General features: G+C 49.4%; 2 protein-coding genes across 12 annotated transcripts in view; one reads left to right on the top strand and one right to left on the bottom strand.

Annotated features, from left to right (window-relative positions):
- Nucleotides 1–16,774, bottom strand: part of Usp20 (ubiquitin specific peptidase 20) — a 33,474-nt gene extending 16,700 nt beyond the window's left edge. The window contains exons 1-10 of one of the 10 annotated variants that reach the window (XM_031369725.1): nucleotides 16,559–16,774; nucleotides 9,480–9,574; nucleotides 9,071–9,254; nucleotides 8,815–8,880; nucleotides 6,680–6,775; nucleotides 5,469–5,522; nucleotides 3,042–3,104; nucleotides 2,608–2,739; nucleotides 1,139–1,235; nucleotides 629–698 (exon numbers count right to left, since the gene is read on the bottom strand). In XM_031369725.1, the coding sequence (XP_031225585.1) occupies nucleotides 629–698; nucleotides 1,139–1,235; nucleotides 2,608–2,739; nucleotides 3,042–3,104; nucleotides 5,469–5,522; nucleotides 6,680–6,760 (497 nt within the window). In that variant the 5' untranslated portion in view covers nucleotides 6,761–6,775; nucleotides 8,815–8,880; nucleotides 9,071–9,254; nucleotides 9,480–9,574; nucleotides 16,559–16,774. Of the gene's footprint in view, nucleotides 1–628; nucleotides 699–1,138; nucleotides 1,236–2,607; nucleotides 2,740–3,041; nucleotides 3,105–5,468; nucleotides 5,523–6,679; nucleotides 6,776–8,814; nucleotides 8,884–9,070; nucleotides 9,259–9,479; nucleotides 9,575–10,103; nucleotides 10,309–16,558 lie in introns of those variants that run through there. The other 9 variants (XM_031369720.1, XM_031369719.1, XM_031369726.1 and 6 more) reach the window with 9 other exon arrangements.
- Nucleotides 16,775–16,877: 103 nt separating this feature from the next.
- The window catches only part of CUNH9orf78 (chromosome unknown C9orf78 homolog), a 10,102-nt gene continuing 6,765 nt past the window's right edge, over nucleotides 16,878–20,214 (top strand). Inside the window, exons 1-4 of one of the 2 annotated variants that reach the window (XM_031369728.1) lie at nucleotides 16,878–17,177; nucleotides 17,487–17,546; nucleotides 19,136–19,187; nucleotides 19,850–19,920. In XM_031369728.1, coding sequence (XP_031225588.1) covers nucleotides 17,095–17,177; nucleotides 17,487–17,546; nucleotides 19,136–19,187; nucleotides 19,850–19,920 — 266 coding nt within the window. In that variant the 5' untranslated portion in view covers nucleotides 16,878–17,094. The remainder of the gene's footprint in view (nucleotides 17,178–17,486; nucleotides 17,547–19,135; nucleotides 19,188–19,849; nucleotides 19,921–20,214) is intronic. The other variant, XM_031369729.1, reaches the window with a different exon arrangement.

Here is a 20,214-nt window from a genome sequence, read left to right as displayed (position 1 = left end):
TGTGACCCTTTGGGGGCTATCCTTCCAGACATTTCTAGGTATTCATATCTGTTCCCTTTTTCCCCTCCTTCCTGTGTGTCCTATGTGTTAACATACATAGGAAAGGGGGAGGGCTGCTGGGTTTGCTTTACCACTGTTGTGTCAGTTGTATGTGAATGTGTGCATACATGTGTGTGTGTACATGAAACAATGATCACACATTCTCTCAATCACAACTGTGAACAGGCCTGCACTCCATCTGGCACACCCTTTCTTCCAGCTTGGTTCTGCACCACTCACTTCAGTAACTGTCAGCTTACGTTCCCCCACGAGTGGGGCTACAATGAATTTACCTTCTTGCAGATAGGCCACATGCACATAGTGTTGGGGTAAAACCCAGGGCCTTGCACATGCTCTGTAAATCCCCCAGCAGTAAGCTACACTATACCTGCCTATCATGCCTTCTCCTCTATCTGAGGGCTCACATGAGACTTAAAGGGACGGCAGTCACCAGGCATGCCTGGTTTTAGGGGTTTTGAGATGTATCTTATGGAATTCCATAGCCAGTGTGCACCACACTGGTGGAGGCTGCTGCTTTTTGTAGATTTTGCCGGGACAGCCCCTGCCCTCCCCTCAGATGACAACTTACCAGTTGGACAAGGCCTGCAGGGCGGCGCTCATGTAACAGGAGTTCCCCAGGTTCTTCATGCCCGTGAGGCCTACAGACAACATGGAGGAAAAGGGCTGAGAGGCCTGTCTAGGGAAGAGCCCTCACAAGTCTCCCCCCTGAGCTCTCTCGTAGGACCTCAGTCCTACTAGATCACAACAGGACTGTTCCACCCAGAGACCTTCCAGGAAGTCAGCAGAGCTGCTGCTCGGAACACCTAAGCAGGGCTGTGTGTGCCAAATAAACAGCCCCTTAGCTACTCTGCCCAGCTCAGGCTCCAATCAACACAGACGAGGAGGTGTCACACATAGAGCCTCTTACCAGCGCATCACAGAGCTGAGATAGGAATGACCACGTCTCCAGGGACAGCACATTCTGTGTGCCTGCGGCCCTGCCCACTGTGCCATGGTAGCTGGAGCCCAGCAGAGACAAGCCCCTGGTGCTTTCCATGCCCAGCCTGACCCAACAGCTCCTCTTGTTGCTGGTTATTACCTCGAGGCTTCAGGTCGTCATCCTCAGACTCAGACTCTCCTTCATCAGCCACAGCAATGGGGACAGCTTTTAGAGGGTGGGAGGGTGGTGGGGAGTCCTGTGTTAAAAACCCAGAGAGAGGAAACTGGGGTGAAGAGGGAGACCTGGATGTACTCATCTCCTCCCAAGGAAGAGCGTACAGCCCCTCAGCATCTAGGCTAGCCAGAATGAGCCCAACAAAGTGAAGGGCATCAAGCAAGAGGGGCGAGGAGGGACCTTGCTCTGGGAACTCCCAGCCTTGTCTTTTGTTTGCAAGAACGGCTGCTTCCTTTAGAAGGCTTGTGGGGCAGGAGAGAAACAAAGAAAAACCATGCAATCCCAGTTTCCTGAGCAAGCCAGTACCAACTACTCCACACATCTGTACATTCTTACCACCTGACACAACAAAAATGGACATTATACAATGTTACAGCCTGAAAACCTTCCAGACTGCGGAGCCATTTCAGTGCTTAGCAAAATGCACTGCTCCTGCAGAGGACTCACATCAGGGGGCTCACAACTGTCTACCTCAACTCCAGGGGATCCCCTAACTTTCTTTTGTCTCCCTCCACCCCACCCCCTGCTCCTGAATGAGTATGCACAAACATATGTGCATACATACATAGAAGAAAAAAAATGCAATCTTTTCTCCCCTCTTTTTTTTTTTGTTTTGTTTTTCGGGACAGGTTTTCTCTGTCTTGAAAGTCAGGGTAGCCCTGGCTGTCCTGGAACTCACTCTGTAGACCAGGCTGGCCTGGAACTCAGAAATCCGCCTGCCTCTGCCTCCCAAGTGCTGGGATTAAAGGCACACGCTACCACTGCCCGGCTTCTCCCCTCTTTTTAAAAATCAGAAATAAAAACCTTTACAAATATCTCCCAGTCACACTGTATACAATAAATGCTTTCACTAAGGAGCTATGACTAGTTGTCTCAGACAGGAGACATCACACCCCCACTTGCACATCCAAACCTCCTCCACCCACCAACACACGTGTCTATACACCACATGTGTCTGTACACACCCTCATACACAACAGTCTTGTCTTCCAGGGTTGCTTGTCCAGCCTGACAGAATGGTTTGCTGGCCCCTATGAAGGGCTGGGCCTCCCATCCTGAGGAGTGCTCAGCTCTGTGGCTGCAGGGACTGTGCTCTCTCAGTGGTTTCCACAAAGGAGCACACTGCGGTGACTCCTCTCAGATTCCCCAAGATATACTTTAGATGGGGGACTACCTGTGACCTTACTGCACCCATGTAGCAAATGGACCTGTGCACCTACCCAATCTTCCCTGCTCCAGCTCAGCTGTAGCCCACAGCCCTACATGGGCCCTGACACAACTGGGCTCAGTGAATACTTGCTGACAAGAACTCCTTGCCACACACTTCCTCTAGACTCTCACTGCCCCATCTGGACACTGTTGCCAACAAGCAGCCTGAGCTCTGTGCTGGATACCTGCTCTGAGAGCCTGGCTGAGGAGTTGGGCATGTGGACTTCCAGACGCTGCTCCAGAAAGACTTCGCGCTCACAGGCGTAGCACCAGACCCGGAACGTGGTCAGGTTCACAGTCAGGTTGTGCTTTTTCACCTGGAGAGTAAGATCCAAAACAAGGTCAAAGACAACTTGATCAAGTAGGTGTCCTGACCCCAGCAAGCACCACCTCCCACCCCCAGCCAGGGTTAGTTCCTCCTTTGCCAAGGAGGCCATCTACCAGCCAGGGCTAGTGTGGGGGTTTGCACCTGCTTTCTTCTTAGCAACTCTGCAATGACTATGCTGTGACTGTACTGTCCTCCCTTCTAGGCCCAGCTACCAAGGCCTAGGGCAGGTAGATGGAGCTAGGAGGCCGCTGGCAAGGGCTATGTCCTAGGTTTCCCAGCCACCACACCCACCTGTGCATGAATGCTGCTATGGTCAGCAAAAGACTCTCCACAGCCAACGTAGGGGCAGGTGACCTGGGAAGAGAGGCAGTGAGAATGGGACTCACAAACAGTGTCAGTACAGTGAGTACTAACTCTACCCCAAGTGTGGCTTGCCAATATCCAACATATGACTGAAGGTCTCCTACCCCCCCTAAAATAACACAGGCCTATGCAACCAAAGAGGAGGGTGACCACCAAAAAATGTGGCCCTGAACCGAGTGAAGTAGACACCATGCCTAGATGCTGGGGTCAGAACCTGTCCCTTTACTCCACAGGCCGGGAACCAGGGTCCTGGGCTGTGCAAGAAACACTGAATGGGCAGAGGGTGTTCAAAACACAGGGTGGCAGCAGCTGGAGCTCAACACAGCCCAATGTCCCAAGATAGGGTCTGCTCACCTCTGACCCTCCCTCTGGCCTCACATTTGTCTCCTCCAGATCTGCCCTCCTCTCAAACCCAGGCTCAGAGTGTCCATCAGGGACCTTTATCCCAGTCTGGAAGACAGTGGCCACCACACTCCCCCGTCTCCAGGACAGGCCAGTGTCTTGGAGAGACAGTGCAGGAGGATAACCTTTGGCTGTGACCACGGTCACAGCATAGGATTGCTGTATCAGCCTCCCACGTCTGTGCTCTGGAGGACCAAGGGTTCCCATGAAATGGTAGCATGCTTCTGTGAGCCCTTCTGGCTGTCTCCTGGGTACCTGGAGTACTGTGATGTACATCCTGAGTGACAAGCCAGGGCACAACTGGTCCCATAACTTGTGTAAAGACTGACTTGGTGCTGACACCTCCTAACACCATTTTTCTGGCTCTGCTGCTGGGTTTCTTTTTAAGACAAGGTATGCCAGGTAACCCAGGGTGGCTGTGCAGACCAGGTGGACTTCGAACCTGTGACAATCCTGCTTCTGCTTCTCTTAGACTAGGATTACAGGTGTGCATCATCACACCCAGCTTCCTGGAGTTTTTTTATTTCTGCAGATATTTTTTCCCCTGAAGGTGGTGGTCCTCCCCTTTAATCCTAACACTCAAGAGGCAGGTTAATTTCTGTGAGTTCCAGGACTTCAGGGCTAGGTAAGGAGATCCTGACTCTAAATTAAAAAATAAAAATAAATAAATAAATAAAATTTTTTGCAGAGATGTGGTAGTATACACCTTTAATTCTTGGGAGGCAGAAGCAAGCAGATCTCTCTGGGTTCGATGCCAGCTTAGTCTTTAATTTTCAGGACAGTCAGGGATACACAGAGAAACCCTATCTTCTCTAATAATAGTAGTAGTAGTAGTAGTAGTAGTAGTAGTAATGATAATAATAATTATTATTATTTTGGATTTTATTTTTTATTTATAATTTGTTTTGTTCTAAAAAGAAAAACAAAAAACCAGGGCCTCTCTATGCAGCCCTGGCTGTCCTAGAGCTCAATATGTATACCAAGCTGGCCTTTAACTCACAGACAAAATGCTTGCCTCTGCCTCCTGAGTTGTAGGATTAAAGGTATGTAACACTATACATGGCCTTTTTTTTTTCTACACACGGCCTTTTAAAAAGAAAATTTTAATAACATTTTGAGCCAGGCAGTGGTGGCACACACCTTTAATCCCAGCACTTGGGAGGCAGAGGCAGGCAGATTTTTGACTTTGATGTCAGCCTGGTCTACAGAGTGAGTTCCAGAATAGCCGGGGATATACAGAGAAATCCTGTCTCAAAAAAAAAAAAAAATTTTTTTTTTGAGCATGATTATAAAATATACTACATATTTATAGAAAAATGTAATGCTACTTATAATACAGAGAAAAGTAAAAGTTACTTGTAACTCTACACCTCAGAGAAAAGCAGAACATCTTGATATACCAACCTTGACTCTCATTTTTCTTTTCTTTCTTTCTTCCTTTCTTTTTTAAAACAGACTCCATGTAGCCCTGGCTATGTAGACCAAGCTTGTCTCAAAATGTAAAGCCACATGCCACTACACCTGTGTCCTCCACTCTGATGAGCAATAACCACTGCACTAAAGGATTCCCTGGATGCCGAGGAGGATCCACATGAGCCTAGCACAGTCATCTGTCTGCTCTGTAGAATTACCCTGTTCCCACTGGAGGGACTGTGAACAGTGTGACTACCCCCAGTTTACACATAGGGAAGCAGCATGGGAGCCATTGTGGCTGTGAGAAAGGCCAGGCCCCAGCCAAGACCCCACACGGGTGCAGAATTCATGAAGGTAGGATCGCCTGGCTCAGAGCCCTCTCCAGTTTGGTGTTTTCTTTTGTCTCTCTTCATGGCTGCCAGAGTAACCATTCTAGGGACTATCTCTGGAGCCTGAACTTGAAGTAGTAGCCACTGGGGTTAGGTATTCCCAGGCCAGAGTTCAGATTAGGCCAAGCCTGGGAATGTGAGGATCCTTTACCTGGAGGCAAGCCCATAGGTTAGGTCCAGCAACACCACATGACTGGCAGGTTCCCTGTGGGAGAGTGGTAGGAGAGAAAGGTGTTAGTTAGTGGTCAAGGGAGGGAACCACAGGGCATCTTCTCCTGTTAGCTGCAACTCACTAACTGCAAAGGCCTTGGCTTCAGAGCCCTTCACCAGTGGACCACCAGTGGACCGCCTGTGGACACTTTCATCTGAGTGGGTTTTTAAAAGAACATGTCTGCAAAGGTATCTCTAATCACCCCAGCTAAACCTCAAATGGACTAGCAAGCAGATCACTCACACTGACCCTCCCCTTCTCGAGTGCCAGGGCTCCTCCCAGTTCTCTGCCAGCAGCACCCTGGACGAGCCCAGCTGCACAGTCCAGGGGTGGCTGCACTGGGTTCACTGTCAGCCCTGCTCTCGGCCTTGTCCCAGTGACGCTTTTTAAACACCTTGGGCCTTATTCTGGAAGTCTTTGGATTTCCAGAGAGATGCTGAAGACAGACCCAGCGGATCCTCACACTCAGATCCCCTACCTCCTGCTCCTTTGAAGAAAAACCTTTTGGTCTGCTCACTTCGTTTGTTTTATTTTGAGACAGGGTCTCACTATGTAGCTGGGGCTGGCCTGAAACTCTGCTCTGTAAACCAGGCTGACCTGGAACACATAGAGATCCACCAGGCTTTGCTTCCCAAGTGCTGACAGCCCCAGGGCCTTGCTTGCCCTCCAGTAGAGTCACACCCTCAGTCCATGGGCTTTTTACAGAATTTCACTTCAACAAACAGAAGGCAACAGTGGCTGTGTGTGACTTAGGAAGGAAGCTCATCTTCCCCCTGCGGATGCCCCAAAGAAAGGTCTACATCTGTAAGAAGACATGGAAGGCTAAGGTGAGGCTGGGCAGTACTGCACTTGCCCAGAAGAAAATCAAGAACCACCTCTGTCTGCTCATCCCTGCCTTAGGAAGGCTGCGTACCTAGCCAGCGGAAATGGATGGAGCCATTAGTAACCCTCAGGGGTTTCATCTAAACTGATTAATGGTAGCAGGATCCAAGGTCTGGAAGAAAGCTCTGAAGCAGATGCCAGCAGGGCCATTCCATATAGAAGGCTCTGCAGAGCTGGGGGCAGGGCAACACTGCCCTGCCTCACAAAGGTCCCCCCAAGCACATGACAGCCTTAGGCTGGGTCCTAGTTCCTGAGGACTGTTCTTCTACCTTAGATTTAAGCAGCAAATCCTCTTTGGTCACCTCCCCTATGCAGTCCAGGTGAGGACAGAGGTCTCTGGCGTCTCCCATTCTGGCCAGCCTCCCCTGTAAGGAGATACAGTAATCCCAAGTTAACAGCAGCCCCTGTTGATAAGACTACAGGGGATGGGAGGTTCCTGGCATGGCTGCTTACCAGCTGGTAACAAAGTAAGGTGCTTGCCTCCCTGGGCCTCCCGAGCTAGTCTGAGAAGAGAGCAGCTGTCCCGCTGGCTTGGTATGAGGGCCCACAGAGGTAAAGGGAGTCAAAGCTGGACTCAGTTCAGTAGACAGTGTACTGGACAATACTAGGTGTGAGGCTTGGACTCACTGGTGAGGAAACACTGAAGTCCTGCCCATCCCTCAGGAACTCCAAACCACCTTATCCAGACCCCGGGGCGGAGAGGGGTGGAGAGGGGAGGTATAGGTGTTTTAGAAAGAGGTCAACTCCACCAAGTGGACAGACAGAGGTATGGCTGGCTGTCCACGCTGCCTTCTCTGATCAGGCAGGGCTTCCTCCTAGGGAGCCTGAGGGCCCTGAAGCCACAGTCTCAGGGGAGAAGCTTAATGATAGGTCCCATATCAAAGGCAGCACAAAGTGCACTGCCTTCAGGAACCTCTGAGGACAAAGACTGAAGTGGCTGAGCACTGACAGATTATTCCACCAGGAAGCAGGGTGGAAGAGGTCACCAGCAGTGGATCTGGGTGACAGATGTCATGGGACAGAAAAACTTTGCTGCTTCAGTTTAAGTGACATACTCATAAGAAAAGCAAACTGGGATATTTTAAAAGTACTAGGGAAGAGTAGCTAAGTCCCTCCACATGTGACAGACACTCCTCCCAATGTTCTTGTTTCTTCTTTTTTCCAAATTATTTATATCCCAAACACTGCCCCCCTTCTCAGTCCCCCTCCTCTGTTTCTTTCTCTTTCTTTAAATCAGAAAAGAAAAAAAGAAAAGAAAAGAAAAGAAAAAGGAAAACGTGTCTGGAAAAAGCCAAACTTTCCTGAAGGAGCGGCTGCACTGTGACCATCCAGGGCTCACTTGGCAGCTACACTCAGCAGGCTGAGAAGGGAACACAGGACACTCTGACATGTGTTTGCAAAACTCTGGGAATCTATCGCCGGGCGGTGGTGGTGCACGCCTTTAATCCCAGCACTTAGGAGGCAGAGGCAGGTGGATTTCTGAGTTCGAGGCCAGCCTGGTCTACAGAGTGAGCTCCAGGACAGCCAGGGCTGCTCAGAGAAACCCTGTCTCGAAAAAACAAAAAAACAAAAAACAAAAAACAAAACAAACAAACAAACAAAAACTCTGGGAATCTGATTATTTTAAAAGGAGACATCAGGCAGGTCTGTAGAGGTGCATGTCTATAATCCCAGTATTTGGGAAGCAGGATAATCAAAAGTAACAGAGGCTGGAGCTATGACTCAGCAGTTAAGAACATTGACTGCGCCAGGTAGTGGTGGCGCATGCCTTTAATCCCAGTTCTTAGGAGGCAGAGGCAGGTAGATTTCTGAGTTTGAGGCCAGCCTGGTCTACAGAGTGAGTTCCAGGACAGCCAGGGCTACAGAGAAACCCTGTCTCAAGAAACCAAAAAAACAAAAAACAAACAAAAAACCACTGGCTGCTTGCTGGGTGAGAGTGGTGCATGCCATCAATCCTGGAGGAAAAGGCAGCAGATCTCTTGAATTCCAGGCCAGCCTAGTCTACAGTGAGTTCTAGGACAGCCAGGGAAACACAGAGAAACCCTGTCTTGAAAAACCAATAAAATAAAATAGATAAATAAAATAAAATAAAATAAACAAATCCGGGCTTAGAGCCTTAGAGGCAGAGGCCAGTAAAACTGTGAATTTGAGGCCAGCCTGATCTACAGAGTGAGTTCTAGACCAGCCAGGGCTACACAGAGAAACAGTGCCTCCAAAGAGAGAAAAACAAAAAAGGAAGAAAGAAAGAAAGAAAGAAAGAAAGAAAGAAAGAGAAAGAGAGACAGACAGACAGAGAAAGAAAGAAAGAAAGGAAGGGAGGGAGGAAGAAAGGAGGGGGAGGGAGGGAAGGCAGGGAGAAAGAAACAGTTAAAAATAAATAACAACAATAAAGCCCACAAAATACCTGCTTCAGTATTCCAGTACTTCAACAGAATCAGTTTGGGAAGTTGACAACTGACTCTGGCTCAAACTGCTGCCAAGAAAGGTTCAAATCGACCAAAGATGCAAATGGTTCCAAGAGTACCCTCATAGCCAGTCAGGGCTGCATCCCCTGGATGCTACAGGTGGACGAAGCATATCCCCTCTCCACCCCACAGCTCCAGCCAGACACCATGCTGAACGGAGTCTTGTACCAGCCCAGTAACAGCCCTTCCTGTCACCTCGGCTGCTGTGATGGCAGCACAGTGCAAGAGACGGTTCCTTCTGTCTCAATGTCTTCAAGTCTCGCCAATGGCCATCCCAGAGGGCAGGTCAAAAAGCAGGTTCCAGGCTTCAGCCCTCACTCCCTTGCACTATGTGGGTCCCCAGGGTGGGCCTGCAGAGCCATCATGCTGGTCCTGCTCTCTAACTTACAGAAAAAAAAACCAAAGGCAAAGCTTCTCTGTGCACTCCACCCCCTCCTTTCATCCTGAGGGTTCTGGGGCCCTGCGGCTTCACCCCTCTTCTATCTCAAATGGCAAATGCCCAGCACAAGAGCCACATGTCATTCGCAAAAGCAACTGGAAGGGGAATCTGTGGCCTTCTGGAGAGCCGGCTCCCCTGTCAGCACTTGGAGTGGGTGGGGCCTACCTGACTCAGCGACACACACAGGAGGCTGAAGCATCCATTCTCTGTGGACAGTGACGGGCTGCGAGGGGCTCTGCAGGAAAGCCTCAGCAAAGCACCTGGGGGTAAACAAAACAGTTCCTACAGAATCTCCTTTAAAAACTGCTCGGCTGAAAACGGCCTAGGGGAAGTCATGAATAATGGGCTGTCTGGGAGTTCCACAGGCTTTGCATTCCACATGGACAGTGACACCCTGCTTCCAGGACAGGTATAGAACTGGCAGACAGGGCTGGCGAGATGGCTCAGCGGGTAAGAGCATTGACTGCTCTTCCGAAGGTCCTGAGTTCGGATCCCAGCAACCACATGGTGGCTCACAACCACCCATGATGAGATCGGACGCCCTCTTCTGGTGCGTCTGAAGACAGCTGCAGAAAATTACGCCAGAGCGAGTGGGGCCAGCAGAGGTCCTGAGATCAACAGCAGCCACACACATGATGGAACACAGTCATCTGTACCGCTACAGTGTGTACTCATACACATAAAAAAAATGAAAATAAAATAAAAATCTTAAAAAAAAAAGAACTGGCAGACAGCCTCTCTGGACAAGAACACCTGTCTCCGTTCTTGCCACGGAGTCCCTCGAGTCACCTTTTAAGCCTTTCCAAACCCCTGAGCTGTTTGGAGCACCAAGTCTTCAGCCACCAGGGGTTAAAACACTACCAAGCCACTTCCCTGCTTCCTAGTGTGGGACACAGTCTCCCAGATGTGGGCAGTTCAAAGAGGGAGGGGCAGTTAGAAGGTAACTTCGAAAATGGCCACATGACAACAATAAGAGGGTTCAAAGTTCTAAATTCCAAACCTAACTTGAAGCCAGGTTTTATTCCCCAGTGTAGAGGCCAAGTGCCTGCTAGCACTGGCCCAGGACTATTTTGGGCAGGGGTAGGGTTTAGAGTCCCAGTCCCAATGACACCATTCCAGAGGGATGAGACAAGGTTTGGGGAGCCTGGTTAGGATTCTGATGATCAGAACAGAAGGATAATGACAGGGTTTTTTCCCATACAAAGTCTCACTATGCAGCCTAGACTGGCCTAGAATTCACTGTACAATCCAGGCTCGTTTCAAACTCATCCCCTACCGCAGGCCCCACGAGAGAAAAAAAGCCCAGTGGCTAAGAAGCCTCAGAATCTTCTCTTGGAAGAGACAGGAGGGGTTTTGCTGAGTTTGTCCAGGACCAAGCACTGGCTGCTCAGAGGGTAGTCAACCTCACCAACAGTCGGTATAGGTCTACACAGAACCTGACTCTAAACCACCCGGCAAACTCTCAACTGAACCAGAGCTGCTGAGCTCATGGACCCTACAAGGCAACCCCACTGCATCACTTGCTGTCACCTGTACATTACTATGGCATTTGGTTCTGGAGCATGGGCATGCCATCTACAGCTGCATACAAGGAAGTTTAAATGAGAGAGTAATCCCACAAGTAATGGCACACACCTATCAACTCAGCACTCAGGTTATTGAGGCAGGAGGATTTTGAATTCCAGGTTTGTCTGGGCTATAGAGAAGGGCAAACAACAACAACAACAACAACAACAACAACAGGGCAAGGGTTATGGCTCAGCTGGCACAGGATACACATGCTTGCCTGATATACATGAAACCCTGGGTTTGAGTCCCAACACTGTGTAAAACTGGTGGTACATGCCTTTAATCCCAGCATTTGGGAAGCAAAGGCAGGTGAATTCTTTGTAATTTCAATGCCAGCCTGGTCTACATTTAAGTTCCAGGCTAGCCAGATTACATAGTGAAATCCTGCCTCAAAAATACATAGATAGAGGCTAGAGATATATGGCTTAGCCATTAATGCTTGCTGCTTTTCCAGAGGGTCTGAGTTCAGTTCCCAACACTCACAACAGTGGCTCACAGCCACCTGTCACTCCAGCTCCAGAGGAATGCCACACCTACCTCTCTAAGAGTGTACAGAGACACACACACACACAGATGTGTGCAAATATGCATGCATATATGCACATGCACACACGTATGCACACACTCATACATGCACACATATGTGCGCGCATACACAAAATAAAAAAAAAAAAAGCCAGGTGTAGCAGCATATATCTTTACTCCTTGAGGGTTGGGAAGATGGCAGAGGCAGGTTGGTCTACAGAAATGGATTCTAGTTAGTCAGGATACACAGTGAAACCCTTTCTCCAAACAAACAAACAAACAACAACAACAACAAAAAAAACCTAATAAAATAAATCACTTTTAAAAAAAAAAACCACCAGCCTGGTGGTGGCAGCAGTGGCACAAGTCTTGAATCCCAGCACTCAGGAAGCAGAGGCAGGTGCAGCTCTGAGTTCCAGGCCAATCTGGTGCATAAAAGGGTTCCAGCACAGCCAGTGTTATAGAGAAACCCTGCCTCAAAAAAACTAAACCAGGGCTGGTGATAATGGCTTGGTTAAGAGCACCAACTGCTCTTCTGAAGGTCTTGAGTTCAAATCCCAGCAACCACATGGTGGCTCACAACCATCGGTAATGAGATCTGACGCCCTCTTCTGGAGTGTCTGAAGACAGCTACAGTGTACTTACATGTAATAAATAAACCCTTTAAAAAAAAAAACTAAACCAAACTAAGCAAACAAAACAAAAACAAATCAACCAACTAAACAAACAAACAAACAATAACAGAAAAAAAACAGTGACACATGCTTTTAATACCCAAACAAAAACTAAAATCACACCGGGCGATGGTGGCATAGAGGCGGGTGGATTTCTGAGTTCGAAGGCAGCCTGGTCTGCAGAGGGAGTTCCAGGACAGCCAGGGCTACACAGAGAAACCCTGTCTCAAAAAACTAAAACCAAAACCAAAACCAAAACCAAAACCCTAAAACCACAAACATAGAGGAGAGAGGAAAGTGAGGGAGAAGGTGGCCCTCTTCTCTTACAAGAAAGTGGGCAAAACATCACTGAACAATTAGCAAGCTAGCCTATGGAGTGCACATTAGATAATAGTGGGGATGAGGATGCACATGTGTACTTGTGCGTGTGGAAGCCAGAGGCCAACCTTGGATGTCACTTCTCTGGAGCCTTCCACCTTGTTTCTTGAGACAGTTTCTCTCACAGAGCCTGAAGCTTGTTGATTACGCTGGCTGGTCAGGATCTCCCCATCTCCAGTGCCAGGATTATAGGCATATACCACATACCCACATTTGCACAGGAGTTCTCCCCAGCACTGGTAACAACTGAACTGTTCCCCAGGACCCTTCCTAAGCACCAGCACCCTAGAATTTGTGGGCACTTAGAGGTATGGACTTGGGAAAGATAATTAAATAAAAATTAGATCTCTATGGAGGGTGGAGTGGGACTTAAATCTCTGAGCCTCAAGCACAGAGAAGCTGAGGAGCTGTCACTCAGCGAGGCCACACGAGCACAAGATAAAGGTGTCAACTGACGCCACCTTCACCTCAAGCTCTGAGCTCCAGAACTTTCAAGCCTTACTTTTGGTTATTTCAGCAGGCCCACCTGTCACACTGTGGCACAGCGGCCTTGGAGAATAGCCACTGCAGAGGCTTTGCAGGAGAAAACCCATGCTCTGGCTGTATATGATGACTTCCTCTCTCTAGTGATTTGATTGCTTGAGATCTTGGGCATAAAGGGGCCAGAATACCTGTGCTCACTTTTCCATGAGTCAGCAGCTGTGACATTAGGAAATGAGGATATGGAAAATGAAGAAAAAAGGCCAATAATCAGCGAAGGCAGGAGGATCAGGGCTCATCACTGTTAAAAGTACAGGGTGCTGGGTACACCACCTCACCACTGTGCAGTTGCTCTCAGGGACCCACTAGACCACACTCCCATGTCTAGAGCTATAGAGAAAGGACAGAGGCAAAGAGCACACACCTCACTGGACCTGAGTTAAGATGCAGCACCTGCAAGGACAGTGAGCAGGCAACCCAGGAGCCTCACCCTCAGGAGCAGGCTGGGGGCGGGGCCTTGGAGGGGCAGCTGTGGCTGCGCACTCCCTTGAAGGCCTGGCAGCTCCAGGTGCCCGTTACTCATCACTTTCCCCAGAGCTTCTGGTAATATTCTTCCGCCTCCCAGGGAGTTGCTGGTCCCTTGGGATCTGAAAGTGGCCCTGTCGAGCCTCTGCCCACACAGGTTCCCCCAGCCACCACTCACAGATCCTCACCCCAGCCAACCACAGCCCTTTTCCAGAACGCCACGTCCCTCGCTGACACTGTGCACCTTCCTTTTCTCACTCTTGCCCCAAATTCTAGACACTGTCCACCTCCATGTCCCAGTCTTACTTCCCTTTGATTCTTAAGCTGCGTGGCACCTCTTACCCCCTTCTCACACCTCTAGGTCTTCCTGCCTACCAGGGACCCTACCTTAGGAGCTCTGCTAACAGCTCCAAGTCTTGAGCTCTCCCAAGGGTGACCTCAATACTACCCTGGGAGGCCAGGATGCAACCCATCATCCATCACCAAAGGTGGGGAAAGGGGCTGAGAGCCACGACCAAACTCTAAATGAACTGTGGCTCCTAAATCCCAAATGGGCAAGCTAGTGGACGCAGGGCCAATCTTCACCTCCAGCAAGGCCCTGGTTTTGCTTTTTTTGTTTTGTTTTGTTTTGTTTTTTGTTTTATGTTTTTTTGTTTTGTTTTGTTTTGTTTTTCGAGACAGGGTTTATCTGTGTAGCCCTGGCTGTCCTGGAACTCACTCTATAGAGCAGGCTGGCCTCGAACTCAGAAATCCACCTGCCTCTGCCTCCCAAGTGCTGGGATTAAAGGTGTGATGGTCTGAACTTCTTAAAGCTGTGTAGAGCAGTGAACTGCTCTGTTGAGGATGCCTCAGGAGAGGCTTGGAAGATAAAGCTTCCTTTGGAGCTAGGAGACCTGGTACTTACTATGTAGACCAAGATGGCCTCAAACTGAGATCTGCCTGTCTGCCTTTGCCCAGCTTCCCAAGTACTGGGATTAAAAGCATGTACCACCACATCTATTTGTTTGTTTGTTTAATGACTTCTTGGTGTTGAGACAGTGAAATGTAGTTCAGGCTGATCTAAAATTCTCTATGTAGCTGAGTATGAACCTGAACTTCTGACCCTTCCAAGGGTTTGGATTATAGGCATGAAACAGTATACCCAGTTTATGCATCCTAGAGATTGATCCCAGGGTGCATCTCACAAGCTAGGCAAGAAATCTACTAATGGAGCCACATCCCCAGTCCTTTAAACAAGCATTTCTTTCTCTTTCTTTTCCTGATTGATTGATTGATTGATTGATTTGGTTTTTGGAGACAGGGTCTCTCTGGGTAGCCTTAGCTGTCCTGGAACTCACAGAGATCTGCCTGCCTCTGCACATGCCAACATTACCCAGCTCAAACAAGCACGTTTGAATGCTTACCATGACAAAGCCATCCCAGATGTGATTGCTCCTTGAGCATTTATACAGCCCCCCAGAAAGTCAGCACCCCTCCCACCTCCCATGCCAGACTAAAATCTGAGGAAAACCCCTCACTTTCCTGGAGGATACCTTCTAGAGTACTCTCGATTCCAAGAACACTACTCAGAGTGGCTGCAGCCTCTTCACCCAGCAAATTGCCAGCTGCCACACTCCAAGTGGTACTTGTGTCAAAAAGAATCAACTCCATCTGCCACAGCCCAGGGAGTTGGTATCACCTGGCATTCTGGCTTCAAGGATAGGAATGCTGATACAAACAAGGTGTTCCTCTCTGTATCTTTAAATGAGGATGGTCTCAAAGTGCTCTTGACCTTCTGACTCTTTCCTTGGAGGCACCAGAGTGGCCCACTACCCTAGAGGTTAAGAGGAAGGCACAGCTAGGCAAGGAAATTAAGAACCATTTCCAAGCCTGTGAGAATTGTACACCCAAGTCCCTGGGTTCACGCAGCAGTTCCCAAGGAGCCTCTTTTTCAGCCAGCAGAGACATGGTGTGGAGTGACTGCCATCTACATCTGAAGATGGCTGAACCAATCTCCAGTGGGGTCAAGACTTTGATACTTGATGCTTCTTTGATCAAATCAAAAGGCTGTTTCAAGACATCCCGAGTTTTCTCTTTGTCCCAGTCTAAGGGGAATATGACAACTTCAGAAAAAAAGATTGTTCTGGAAAAGAGCCAAGGCATGGCAGACATGCCCTCCCTGCTTTAGAATAGCCTTCTAGTAAAAGTCTCCATCAGCCCCTCCCCCAGCCCATAAGCTGGAACACCAGCTGCAGCAGCAGCAGGGAAGACCCACAGAGGCCCGCTGTCCCTTGAAGCAAACTCTGCAGCTGTGAAAGCTCTGTCCCCAACCCAGCTTCACCTCCCAGCTGCGGAACTTGAAGTACGGGTTACTTCTCTTACACCTCGGTAGCTTCGGTTTTTTTTTTTTTGTTTTTTTTTGTTTTTTTTTTTTTTTTTTTTTTTTTTGAGAGACCCAACTGCACCTACTTTGTGGGATTAGATGGGAGGCTTCTAGAAGAGAGTGCTTACCCCTGCCAGAGTAAGAAGCGCTTTGCTCCAGAGGAAGCTAGTAATTAAGGAGTCCCTAAAAGTCCCATGTGAGCCATTACGCATGCACTTATCCATCTTATAAGTGTTTATAGACACCTTTAAAAACTAACTACCGTCGCAACACCTCGGGGGTATAAGGTGCGTGCGTATGGCAGAGCAACAGTCCTCCAGGCCAAAGGAGTCCTCCCAAGCTCTCCCCGGCCTCTGAACGCCAGTGGTACCCCTCCTAGGGACGAATGCAGGCCAACCTGGTATGGACAGTCGGCACCGGGACTGATATTCACCCCCGGCAAGGTGGTCAGCTTTTGTGAGTGAGGAATAAATAAATATGCACGTCTAAGCCCTGGAGCCCGAGTGTCCTCGCGCTGGCCTTCCAAGCGACGTGCGGCCTGCTCAAAAGCCAGGGCCGTGGGGGTTCGGGACGGGCACGGGAGTCAGTGATGGGAGGGTAGGCGGCGGGGACCTCTCACCAGGTCCCGGCCGCCCCACAAAGCCAGGCCTCCCCTACTCCCAGCGGCTGCTCGATGATCCCGGCTCTAGCGGCCCAGCCCCGGCCGCAGGCAGCAGCCGTCAGAAACTCACCTGCCGTCGCAACCGCGCCGCCTGTCAGTCAAGCGCGCCCACCGCGGCGCTGCGTAGAGTCTTGTGGCTTTGCCCGGCACGCCCCGCCTCCTCACCGTCAGACGTCCAATCGGGAGAGCCTATGGCGGGGCGGGGGCGGTGTCACAGGTCGCGGCCTACTAGAGGGCGGTACCGGGCACGTCGGAGGCGTGGCCCTGCGAGCGGGGAGTGCCCAAGCATGCTGGGAATCGGGGGAGTGGCCGTGCTGCTGGGGCGTCGCCGTGTGGTTCCAAGGCTGTCCTGCTGGCGGCGGTGAGCTTGGTCACTTGCTGGGGCGTAGCCGAGGGTGTGGCCACGCGCGGTGCCAGCTCTTGCTTTTTGGCGTTCCAAGTGGGTGCCTGCCCTGCTGAGGCGGGGCCCGGGTTTGGGATGTGGCCTGGCAAGACGGTGGAGAATCTGATTGCAGCCTGCGCTCTGACGACACTTCTGCGCGCCGGAAGAGAGAGCTTCCCTTTACTACGCGTCTGGTAACGCTGCGCCAAGGGTCTGATTCCGCTATGCGGATCACCGGGAAGACGTTCCGCCGGCGCCGGGCTGATTCGGAGTCGGAAGAGGATGAACAAGAATCAGAGGAGGTTCGGTACGTGTTGGGTAGGGTCTTCACAGACCAGGAAAAGTGAGACAGGCTTGGGAGTGGTTACCGGCCAGCACCACGCTGAAACCTTTTACATGGAGCCAGAGTTGTTGTCTTTCAGAGGCTCCTAGGGATAGGGCTACATTTCCCGGGCCGCGCGGCTGGGAGAGGTGCGCCGGGGTCGCATGGGTCAGACTGACGATCAGCACCGTGTCAGGGACTCGGCAAAGGGACATGTCCTTAGAACGCAGTTTGGCTTTTTGAGTTCCGCTGGTCTCTCAACCTATGCATCACTTTTTATTCCTTTTTCCCTAGGCTAAAACTAGAAGAAACCCGAGAGGTGCAGAACTTGCGGAAGAGGCCAAATGGGGTGAGGTGGGTACCACGGGGGTGGTCACCACGGGGGTGGTCGCGGCGTCATTGATGACAAAGAAAAATTTCCAGTTAGGGTCACAGTCACAAATCTCTCCTTTGACATAGTCCCTTCTCTTGACATACACTTCCACTGATCATAGAGGAGACTAAGGTTTTTTACAAATGTTTGTCACATGCCCTGAGCCTGATGGTCTCTGGGTCTGCTCCAGGTCACTAACTCAAAATTTTAATTGCACTGATGAATTGAGATTGACAACATGTTGAAAGATAAGAATTTGAAAAACTTAGATAAAAAAGTATAATAAATAAGCAATAGTCTGGTTTGGTGGTTGGTGCATGTCTGCAATCCTACTATAGGGAGTTTGAGGGCAACCTAGACTGCATAGCAAAACCCTATATTTTAAAAAGAATAAAGAAAAAGAAAAAACCTGAGCTAGAGAGACAGCATTTATTTCCCACCTGTTTCTTTTTTAGTTTTGAAGACCATAATTTTGTCTACTTTTATCCCATGATTTTAAAGAATTAAATCATAATACTGTGAGCCTCTGGCCATGGTGTGTGTTTTCCAGAAAACATTTTTAGAATTCCACATTGTGTGCATTGCCAGGGTATGCACTATAACTTTTTACTAGATCCACTGGTTGGTGTGGTGCCTCACACCTATACTCCCAGACTTGAGAAACTGAAAAAGTGGGATTACTATGAGTTTGATGCCAGCCTGGCCTGCAGAGTGAAATTGGTCTCAGCATCAGCAACGCCCATCCTAGTGGCCTAGCCCTGTAGTCCCAGCTACATGGAAGGCTAAAATAGAAAGGTCACAAGTTTAAGGCCTGCCTGAGCAACTGTGAGACCCTGTGTCATAAACAAAAAGTGTTGGGCATAGCACAGTGCTAGTGTGCTTGCTCAGACCCTGTCAGGCCTTGACTTCAATTTCTAAGGTCTTTTTGGTAAATTTTCACTATCAGAGAAAGCTGCAGTGCGTATTCTTTGTCTTCTGTTACAGTTCCCTTGACTGGCAGAACCTTACTCTGTGATTTCCAGAATATCAGATGGCTTTGCAGGAGTGTGTGCCAGCTCTTCATTGCCTCTCCCCGCACACCCCACAAACACACCCCACCATTCACAGTGTGTGGAGCACTGGCTTCTTCTTTGGCTTTTGTAACTACTTACCCACTACTTTTTTAGTCATGCCTGTCCATCAGTGTTCCAGCCTGCAAACCCGATTGTCCCAGTTTGCTTCCTCCTACTGTGACCGGGACCAAAACGACTTGTACCCCTCCTGATCATACTCAGTTATGACGGCAGGGACTGAAGCAGAGACCTGGAGGAACACCGCTTACTGGCTTGTTCACATCCAGCTATCTTATACAACACCTGCCCAGGGGGAGGAGCACTGTACACAGTCACTGAAAAGAAGATGCTCCACATGCTTGCCTACAGGACAGCATGATGGAGCACTTTCTCAATTGAAGTTTCTTCTTTCCAGACAATTCTAGCTTATGTCGGATCGACAAAAGCTAGCCAGCACACTGATTTCTTCCTTGTCTTTGTGTTGTTTCTCTTTCTGTGGTTTGGTTTCCTTTGCTCAGTGCGGCTGCCCTGCTGGTGGGAGAGAAGGTTCAAGAGGAGACTACTCTGGTGGTGAGTATTGGCTGCTCTCCTTAAGGTATAACCATGGTACCAGGGAGATAGCTTAGAGTGTTTGTTATGTAAGCACAAGAGTCCATGTTTGGAGTCCATGTCATCCCATGAAAACCTAGGAATTGTGGCACGTGACTATAATCTGAGCACTGGGGAGGCAGAGAGAATAATGTAGCTGAATAAGCAAGCTAAGAGATCCTTTCTCACAGTATAAGTCAAAGGGTTGAGGGAATGGCTCTGTGGCTAAAATGCTAAAGTTCTGAGTCAGGCTCTTAGCACCCACATAAAAGCCATATATGATAGCTTACATTTGTATTCCTACCAGGGGGTCCGGTGGAGTCATATAGATCTCTAGAGCTGGCTGGCTAACCAGTCCACCCAAATCAGTAAGTTCCCTGTCTCTGAAATTTAAGGTGGAAAGTGATTGAGGTGGATGCCTGAGTTTGGCCTCTTGCCTCCACACCCACACAAAATACACAATTGCATATACATACAGAAAAATGAAAAAACATGGTGAAAGATTGATGAGAACACAGTATTAACCTCTGGCCTGCATGTGTGTGCGCATACGTATGCATGTGTACCAGCACACTGGCAGATAATCACACTTACTGAGCTGCTGTTGTTCTAGATGTGTGCTCTAACCTGTGTGCTTTCTGCAGGATGATCCTTTCCAAATGGCAACAGGTGGCATGGTGGACATGAAGAAACTGAAGGAGCGGGGCAAGGACAAGTAAGTGGAGGAGGTGGGGTGCAAAGCTGTCACCTGGGCCTGAGTGCTCAGGGACCGGGAGGGACACCCTGTACAGAGCTTACCACAAGTGTGCCAAGGGTACAGACAAACCCCATGAAGGGCTCAGAGCCAAGAGAGAAGAGTTCTTTTGTAAAAGGGCCTTGTTCATTTTTTCAAACATGGGGAGAAGCTTTGTATGAAAACATAGTTAGAAAATAATACACTGGCTGGGCAGTGGTGGTGCATACCTTTAATCCCAGCACTTGGGAGGCAGAGGCAGGCAGATTTCTGAGT

The sequence above is a fragment of the Mastomys coucha genome, unplaced genomic scaffold (genome assembly GCF_008632895.1).
Source record: "Mastomys coucha isolate ucsf_1 unplaced genomic scaffold, UCSF_Mcou_1 pScaffold15, whole genome shotgun sequence".
In the NCBI taxonomy this organism is placed as follows: Eukaryota; Metazoa; Chordata; class Mammalia; order Rodentia; family Muridae; genus Mastomys; species Mastomys coucha.
The sequence above is the reverse complement of the archived record's forward strand: the minus strand, read 5'-3'. Positions and strand labels throughout refer to the sequence as shown.